The 10,090-nt window shown below is 34.4% G+C and overlaps 1 protein-coding gene across 1 annotated transcript in view; it reads right to left on the reverse strand.

The window, feature by feature from the left end:
* Nucleotides 1–1,536: 1,536 nt before the first annotated feature.
* The window catches only part of Pnpt1 (polyribonucleotide nucleotidyltransferase 1), a 42,480-nt gene continuing 33,926 nt past the window's right edge, over nt 1,537–10,090 (reverse strand). The window contains exons 24-28 of the mRNA XM_010615869.3: nt 9,533–9,639; nt 9,395–9,450; nt 8,192–8,270; nt 3,444–3,491; nt 1,537–2,167 (exon numbers count right to left, since the gene is read on the reverse strand). Of these exons, the coding sequence (XP_010614171.1) occupies nt 2,009–2,167; nt 3,444–3,491; nt 8,192–8,270; nt 9,395–9,450; nt 9,533–9,639 (449 nt within the window). The 3' untranslated portion in view covers nt 1,537–2,008. The remainder of the gene's footprint in view (nt 2,168–3,443; nt 3,492–8,191; nt 8,271–9,394; nt 9,451–9,532; nt 9,640–10,090) is intronic.

The raw sequence follows: 10,090 nt of genomic DNA on the forward strand, positions 1-10,090 counted from the left end.
TGAGGCAGGCCAGCAGCAACCATTGAGCTAAATCCCCGGCCCACGAGTTTTGTGCTTGTTTTGCTCTTTTTATAGAAGCTTGAGGTTTAGCATTACGTTATTTGAACTTGCTTTGTTTTCCTAATATGAGTATTCACTGCTATGAATTTTCCTCATAAGACTGCTGTGTGTCCCATAAATTCTGATGTTATATTGGCATTGTCATTTAATTGTAGAAACTATGTAATTTCTTTAATTTCCTCTGTGACCCATTGGTTGTTCACGAGTGTGCTGTTTCATTTCCATGACTTTATGAAGTTCTTGTGGTTTCTTTTGCTATTGATCTCTAATTTCATTACACTATGATTTGGTAATATATAGGGGATAACTTCATTTCCTTTGTACTTAAACATGTTCTATGAACAAGCATATAGTCTATTTTGGAGAACGACCTGTGTGCAGCTGAAAAGAATATGTATTTGTAGTTTGTGGGGTGAAAGACTGTGTAAACATCTATTAAGTCCATTTGTTCAAGTTTGAGGTCTAGTATTTTGTTATTTTTTTACCTGATTGATCTCTTTGTGACTGTGGGGTATTGAGGTCCCCCAGTACTGTTGTATTAGTGCTTTCTTGATTTTTCATATCTGTTAATATTTGTTTTTTATAGTTAGGTGCACTAATATTTGGTGCATATATATTTATGATTGTCATTCTTTCCTCTGAGTTTATTTCCTTTACAAGGATGAAGTGGCTTTCTTTGTCTCTCTTAGTCTTTTTTATTTTTGTCTGCTTTAGAGTTATTAATTATGTCTTTTACTGTGGACACCATCTCTGTTGTTATCTGAGAAATGATTTCTGATTTTATTTTATTTTGGTACCAGGAATGGAACATCGGACCTTGCACTTGCGAGACAGGCGGCAGCCCCATTGAACTAAATCCCCAGCCCTCTGATTTTATTTTTTTTCAGATCCTCATTCTTTGCCAGTACAGGGAGTCCAGGTGATTGAGTTTCAGATTGTTCCATCTCATTGTCCCTTAAGAGTTTGCCTTTGGTGATCTGGAAGTTTGGTTTTCAGTCTTGCTTAGGTGTCTCCTCATTTCAGCCACTTCATGCTGCTGTGCCTTTATTGAAGTTATTCTGCTCACCCAGTGGGCTTCAATTCTCAACAAGTCTCACTACTGGTAATTATTCTGTAGATATATACCCTAGCTTTGAAAATGACAGTCTGTAAAATTGTTATAGGCAAGAAAAACTGCTGGGGATTTAGCTCAGTGGTTCTGCCGCCTGCCTCACAAGCACAAGAATCCGAGTTCAATCCCTGGTAATAACAACAACAACAAAAGAAAAAAAAAAAAGGCTGGGTACGTTGGTGCATACCTGTAATTCCAGCATTCCAGAGGCTGAGGAAGGAGGATCGCTTTGAGTTTGAGACCAGCCTGAGGTACATAGCGAGTTCCATGGCAGTCGGAACTACATAGTGAGATCCTGTCTCAAAAAAAAAAAAGAAAAGAAAAAAACAAAACAAACCCCCCCAAACCCCGAAAAACAAAAACAACAAAAAAGAAAAAAACATTGTTGAGCAAAGAGGTAAGCCATAATAAGTGACTAAAGCAAAACTATACAAAGAAGAAAAATGAGATGTAGGAAGAGATTTATTTATCGTATGTGATCTTTCTATGTGTGTGATGTTAGGGATTGAACTCAGGCCCTCACATATGGTAGCAATTTTCTACCATTGAGTTACACCCCCATCCCTGATCTGTTATTTTAAGGTTTTTGGGTATTTCAGAACCAAAGAAACAAAAGGGTAATCTTCCCTAAGATGTATAAATGGTTTACTTTTAATAAATATTTATTGATTTATAATGTAAATAAGAATAAACAAATACAGATTATTCCTGCAATGTAAGAAATGGCACATGTAAATGAGTACTCCAATACAAATAATTTGATTTATACTATATATAATTCTTCATCTTAGGATTTGCTACAGAACATCACCCTGGAATTCTATTTTTTTTTTTAAATCACCCAGAAGAATTAGATGATGATTGTGAAATAGGTTCTCCCATTATAATACTGTTTCTGTCACTTAGAGTTTTGATAACAGATGTAGCTGGAGACTGAAGCACTTTACGAGAAAGCCTCATTCTTCCATCAGCTGGATCACGTCCAAAGTATTTCACCTGTGTTAAAAAAATTTACTCTTTAAGTTACAGCACATTGATTGACATCCAGATTTAAGATATTTAAATTACATGTCCAAATAAGACAACAATTAATGTTTCTATTTTGTCACTGAAAGCACAGCTATGTGGAAGTATATGCTTAATACATATAATTTGGTTAAGTGATTACAAAAAGATGAAGCATTTAATTATCTATTATTATCTTCTGTTAACCCTATGCCATTTTGTTCTCTCGAAGTCCCTGCACTGGAAAGCCAATGAAAGCCACATTGAATGATTCTAGATAACAGCTCTCTTAACATAACTGTGTTACAGATCACACGGGGTTATACTTAGGTCACTAAGATCTTTTTCACCACTGCTCAAGGGACCAGCACACCAGAGTTTATTTGGTTTTACTGTGGAAGATGAAAGTTGAAGGAAATGTGGCAGGCTTAAAGTCTCTTCTGATGTAAAAAACAATCTTCTACAAGAGATAGGTTAATTCTCATGTTTTCCCAGAGGCTACTTGAACAATGGTACTACAGTTTGGGGAATAAGCTAGTAGCCTCAGTTATGCAGGTCACGGTATTAGGTGAAAATGGAACACAGTGGGGTACAGCTGAAAAATCCTACATCAACAATGACTTCTCTTTTTTTTTTGGTACTGGGGATTGAACTTGGGACCTTCAGCTTGCAAGGCTAGCAGCAACACTACTGAGCTAAATCCCTGGCCCAGCAATGACTTCTTTCATCCACTCATAAAGGACTACAAAAAAAGGTCAATTTTGTTATCAGAATGCTAGGCCTGAAGAGCATGGCTCTTAACAAGATCAAAAACTTTTAGTCTCAAGTAGTGGAGAAACAGTTTCAACTCGTCAAAGATGTCATTCAAGGTGTCCATCAAAATTATCGCAGTTCTCATTTGTCTGTCATCAAATCACTTGAATGTGCACAGCTAACATGCTCATGTATTTTTTAAAAGTTCTAAAGATGGCTGCTGTTAGGTAAACTGTACACTTGTTGAGGGAAAGAGTTATGTCCTAAATCCTTAATGAGTCTGTTTAAGCAACCTGAAGGTTAAAAAAGTCACTGAGCCAGGGATTTAGCTCAGTGGTTCCGCCGCCTGCCTCGCAAGCACAAGGTCCTGAGTTTGATCCCCAGTACCACAAACAAACAAGAGTCACTGCATATAAATAACACATATCATAGATGTTAATTCTAATCTTTCAACTTTCCTTTTGAAAATAAGTACACTTTACAACTTTAAAGCTAAAAAGTTCAACATAGATACCTGAATTTCTTGGCCAACTTCTAATCCTAGGGCAGTGGGATGTTTAATCTGAAAGAAAACATATTAATCTATTACCTTATAACCATGGAAGTTCGTGTTTTCCCAAGTAGACAAAGTTTTAGTGGTTTCCCAATCATAAAATCTGATAATTAGAAAAGTCTTTAGAGGAATGTAAAAATTATCTAAAACCACTCTACTTATAGATTATAACTGCTATCACTTCACTGAGTATCCCTTCAATTGTCTGTTGTTTCTGTATTGCATTTATAAAAATGGGCCTCTGCGTCTTTTTATATATCTTCTGATTTTCACTGTTATGTTCAGAATGTCTTTTCTCATTAATATATGAAACACTACAGCTGAGTTTTCAAACTATATAATTTGACCAATCCCTTTTACCTTAAATAGTTTAAATTATCAGTGTGGCAAATACATGACTAATGAATCTAGGTGAAAGGGATGAATGTTCAGAATGTTCGAAGTTCTTTGACCTTTTCTGTAGGTTTTCATTTTTTCAGAATAAAAAGTTGAGGTAAAATAAGTGTTGCACTGATCATTTATTCATCTATTCTAATTATACTCTCAATGAAACCATACACATAAAATTTTTACGATCACAGACATTTACTAAACAACTTTAAAAAAGTTTGTTCCAATTTGCATTCCTGTCAACAATGTATGAGAACATCTGTCTTTTCTCCTGCCCACACTGGAATTTTCATCTCAAAGGTAAAAGATCTTGTATGTATGTATGTATTTAGACAGTCTCTCTGTGTAGTTCAGGCTGTCCTTGAACTCTTAAAATAAAAACAAAACAAAATAATTGTCTTTCTTTTTTCCTCATTTTTCTTTTCTTTTCTTTTTTTTTTTTTTGCAGTAATGGAGATTGTACTCACTGAGCTCCAACCTTTCCCTTTTTTGAGGCAATGTTTAACAGCGTTAAACTGTCCCAACTGGGACTCAAACTTTCAATCCTTCCATTTTAGACTCCCGAAATGCTGGGATTACAAATGTGTACCACCAACTGTGGCTCTCATTTTTCTTATTAATCTATACACCTGCTATATATTAGGACCTTGTTAGGTGAGATAAGCATATTTTCCTTAGGTTGTTACTTATCTTTCACCATTGCTGTGATTTGTGCCATATAATTTAAAAAAGTGAAGTCAAATTCTATCAATTTATTTATGTTTTTGGCCTTGATATGATGCTGAAAAAGATTTTCCCAGCATTAAGATTACAGTGACACCTTGGTCATTGAACTCAATTTGTTCCAAATTCCTGTTTGGACAATGAAAAGTTCAAGAACTGAACATAATTTCTACATTAAAAAATAATGGAAAACCAAATAATTGCTTCTGGTGTCCCAAAATTACACCTATAAATTCATTTTTCCAAGACTTTAACACATTTCACAATGATTTCTTTCTTTAACTCTTATTTTCTCAGGGCCAGGGATTTAGCTCAGTGGTTTTCCCGAGTTCAATCTCTGGTACCAAAACAAAAAACAAAACAAAACAAAACAAAAAAACAAAAAAACTCAACCAACCAAACAAAAAACTCTGTTGTTCTCAAAATTTCCCTCTTAGCTTTACTGCTGGTATCATGAGCTTTCTTTCAAGCCATGGTTCTGATCTTTTATGCATAGCACACACACTCAAAAACACAATAAATGTTTTAACACACTAATACAAGAAGTATATGTTGTCTATACAAGAGCAGCACTTAGACTGACATGTCACCCTTTGTGTCTGCTTTGAGATGTGATGTGAGACTCACTCTTGGCTCATACAGGTGTTTTCAAGTTGGATTTTCAATTCAAAGTTACAAACAATGTTACAAACAATGAGCAGATTTTTTTAACTTTGCTGTTCCAGTCATGGAAAGTTTGAGCTTGGAGGTGTTCAACAACTGAGTTATCACTATATTAAAATATCCATAATTTCTTTTAGTGCCCCACCCCAAGATTTTCTTTTTTCTACTATTTTCTTTTAAAATTTAGATCTTTAGATAAGATTTTGGTATAAAAATTAATGGAGATACTACTTTATGAATACCAATTACACTAGTGATTTGTTGAATAGTTTCTATTTCTTCACTAGTGAAAATGCAATTTTTAATTTACAGTCCCATCTATACAACTAGGTTTATTTCTGGTCTCTTTTTCATTGTGTACAATACTTATTTTGGGATCACTAATACACTATTTTTTGTTTTTTTGTCTTTTTTTTTCCAGTATCAGGAATCAAATTCAGGACCTTGTGCTTATGAGGTAGGCACAGTGCCACTGTGCTAAATCCCTGGCCCCTGTTTTATTCTTTATAAATTTATATTCTAATATACAAGGAATGATAAAAATACTATAAATGTTTAAATTTTAAAACATTACAGTGAAGATACTGTGTGTCTTTATGTTCCTGTGGCTGCCTTCATATCCTGAATTAATTCAAAATGGTTATCTTTCATGGTGATTTTGCCTTTGGGGAAGAGCCAGATTGGGATGAGAATACACAGTAATGTTTTTCCATGGGATGGCACTGAAGAGCAGCATCTACTGCATTTTTAAATATATCTCATTAAGACACTCAAGAAATAGGACTCCCAAAATGACTTCAGAAAGTGGCAAGAACAATGGGATAAGTGTATTTGAAGCTAGGGGGTGTATTTTGAGGGGAATTAATAGCCGTGTATCTTTCACTGTAAAAATTTTGTTTTGTTTTGTTTTGTTTTTTTGAGACAGGGTCTCACTATGTAGTTGAGACTGACCTGGAACTCACTAGGTAGCCCAGGCTGGTCTCAAACTCACAGCGATTCTCCTGCCTCAGCCTCCCGAGTGCTGAGATTACAGGTGTGCGCCACTACACCCGGCTGTAATAAGTTTTTGAGATAGCGTCTTGCTACGTAGTTCAGGCTGGCCTTCAACTCACTATGTAGTTCAGGCTGGTCTCAAACTTGTGAAGATTCTCCTGCCTCAGTCTCTGAAGTACTAGGAATACAGACATGCATCCCCACACCTGGCTACGGTAACAAATTTTTAAAATTTAAACATCCATTATGCATTTTGATTACCCTATCTATAGAAAAACTGCTATTCCTAATGTCCTGCTTCCCACAATTTTGTCAAATAGACTTACGTTCTTAGTTTTCCAGGTGTCTGAACTACAGTAAAGATTAGATAAAGTTAAAAATATTCTGCGAATTATCCTGCTCTGATTGCTTGTTCAGTACAAAACCGGGAAAACAGAGCTACTGTATTTCACTGAAAATAAGACCTACGTAACTGTACAATAAGCCCTAGCATGATTTTTCAGGATTTTTGTAATATAAGCCCTACACATAAACCCCAGTTAAGATAAACTGTCGGAGGGATACATTTAGTATGTGTGTTTTAACATGACAGGTATAATGAATTATAAAATAATATAAATATGTAGTGTAAATAATATATTGACATTAATACTTATTTTCATTAAGTTTATTGGAACTTTTCAGGTATACAGTACAGTTACATTCATCATTCGGATCTTGTACTTTTACATGACAGATCTTGGTTCTCATTTTTCCCCCATACCTCTGTACATGATGTGTCTTGGTTTATTTTTTCTCCATACCCTTGCCCTCCCTTCAACCTCTCCACCCTTCCCTATTTTCAAAGACTTTGTTTCTATTTCTTACATGTTTTCTTTTCCCATCTCTCCTTTCTCCTATCCTTCCCACTTCCCCTACTCCTTTAGCCCTTTTCTTCCTATTTCACATTATCAATTACACAATCTGAACCTTATTTACACTTTTACTTTTTCACACTAAAGAAACTATTCGGTATTTACACATGTGTTCTATTTATTTCAGTTAAGAGTATGGCCTCCATATGCATCCATAGCTGACATTAATACTTAAATGATGATATAAATTACAATTAAGTATGTATAAATACCCAAGTAGGTGTCTTTGGAGAATTGGTAAACACCAGTATAAATAGATGAACTTGAGATGTAATGCCAAATGACCAATGGGAGTACACAAATCATGAATAACATGTGCACTTGATAATGAATGTACCTGGTTGTATCTAATATGAATCTTCAAAATTCAATACAGTAAGTCTCTGACTTACATTTGAGCTGCAAAATTTCACAGGAATACTCTGTAAGACTCACTTTGTCACCTTACAAATGAATCAGACTTATGAACATTCTCCTGGAATAGAACTTATTTGTAAATCAGGGACTTTATATAGATTATTATACATGAAAAAAGACATACCCTGAAAATAAGTCCTGTGTCTTTTGGAGCAAAAATTAATATAAGACCTGGTCTTATTTTCAGGGAAGCACATATTTTTAGTAGCTCTCATGTGCTAGCTGTAGATATTACTTTACCTTAAAACATTTAGAAGGAAAAACATAAATTATCTATGGAAAATAATGTAAAATCTTTTGCAGGCTACAGTATCTCTGCCATTTTTGTTTTCTGTTATTTTGTTTTTGGGGTTTTTCCTTTTTTGAGACAGGGTCTCCCTACGTAGCTCAGGCTGGCCTTGAGCTCACTATGTAGTTCAGGTCTCCAACCCCTTGCAATTCTCCTGCCTCTCCCTCCCAAGTAGGCATGCACCACCATGCCCAACTCTGCCATTTTTGTTTTCTGTAATCAAATTGATAATATAAAAAGTGCCCAATTCTCACCAGTGAAGATAATTTCAATGTGGTTATTTTTATAGAGTTATAAATTAAATTTTTGTTTCTTTTTACCTTTCGTTGATCAAGTTGTGTGTTATGAAGTAGTACTGCAGTCATATTTGGGTAGAGTTTTACCATTACTCCAGTGTCTCTACAAGAAGTAGGTAGGTCTGGTTAAAGCAATGAATATATCCACTGACAAGTAAAAGTGATTGTTTATATATTCTTATAATTCAGAAAATTATGATTACCTAAAACAGATAACTTACTTTTCAATAAAAAAATTCCTATATTTTAATACATGTGAATCAAATGACAGAGACAAAGGAAAAGCTTTTAGAATATGTGTGTACTCACTTATATTTCTCCCATCCAAGTACTAACCAGGTCTGACCCTGCTTAGCTTCAGAGATCAGATGAGATTGGGCGCATTCAGGGTGGTATGGATATAGACTCACTTATATTTCTGTTTATATTTTCTAAAAATGTTTGAAATGGCATGAAAAAAAAAATTTTTTTTTGATGCAGTATCTTATTAACTAGTTTAGGCTAGACTTGAAGTTACTTTGTCACCCAGGCTGGCCTCCAAATCTCTATCCTTTTATCTCAGCCTTATAGGTGCTGGGGTTACAGGTGTATGCCTGCCACCATGCCCAGTTTAAATATGTTTAAAATGGAAAAATCAATTAATAACATTCTCTTTTTTATAGTACACTAAAAAAAGATACTGTTCTTATTTTTCAATATTTGCAATATGAAATAAATCATCCCACTTCCTTTTATTATTCATTTTAAATATCTGACTATTCCTAATATTCTAGCTCTGGTAATATTTTCTTTAAAAAAATTGCATCTTTTAAAAAAAATGAGATTTTCTGATTATTGTAGCTGGTTAAAGAAATGCTTTGAGGTCATACCCAGCATATTAAAACATCTGCTAATTAAACAATAAGTACAATGCAGCTGTAACAGTGACTAAAAGGAAGTACTGCTTTGTGTGTTTTGGGTCTGTTTAATAGCAATAAAACAGTAGAAATTTTGGTGAAAGAAAACAGTTCAGTGGGAACAGAATATTAAAATTAAAAAAAGCATAGAACCACGTTGTTGAAAAATCTACAAACTGGCAAAGAAAATAAAAACTACTACACCTTATAAAATAATAACTATCATAATTACCATATAAAAGCCTCATGACTTCAAAGTACATAAAACAAGTATGAAGTTAATGGGCTTGTAATAATTTAAAAACCACCTTAATATATGACTTGATATTACCTGATTTCAGTTATTGTGGCAGTATAAACAGCTCCAAATTCTAATTGGTGTTCTTGCTGTAAGTGCAAAATAAGCCATTAAGATTTATAAAGAAAACAAAAAAATAGAAAAAAACAAGTACATAAAATCCATACTTACATCATCTTTACAGATTTCAGTGATGAATTCTCTTGCCTCATGCATTGCACAGGGTGTTGGTGCAAACACAGAATATGTTTCTTCATCTACTTGACTAATAGTTACACCTTTGAAAAAGATAATTTAACCCCCAAAAAAGAAAAGAAAAAAGGTAATTTAACACATTAAATTTAACTTGCTCATTTAAAAATTGAATGTGAGAATGGGGAGGGACCCAGAAGCAGGTGGGCAGGGTTTTCTGTGTTTAATCATTACTTTAGGAATGAAGGGATTCATTCACCAGTAGGTGCACACCTGCTTTGTATCTGGCACTGACTAGGACCTGGGGATAAACAGTGCAGCAACATTCTAGAATGTCAGTGCTGATTTTTGAGGCTCTGGCTTTGCTCTTAATCATGACTAGAAACTATAGTACACTACTTTTCTCATTCTTTTGGTTTCTCTTACCTTAGAGTGAATAGATGAATGAGGAACAAAATCACATCAGATTTTCATTCTTAGTAACTAGTTAAGTTCACTGTCCACCTTCAATAACCTCATAGTTGCTATGTACTATAT

The sequence above is a fragment of the Fukomys damarensis genome, unplaced genomic scaffold (assembly GCF_012274545.1).
Source record: "Fukomys damarensis isolate Sample0158 unplaced genomic scaffold, DMR_v1.0_HiC HiC_scaffold_2, whole genome shotgun sequence".
Classification (NCBI taxonomy): domain Eukaryota; kingdom Metazoa; phylum Chordata; class Mammalia; order Rodentia; family Bathyergidae; genus Fukomys; species Fukomys damarensis.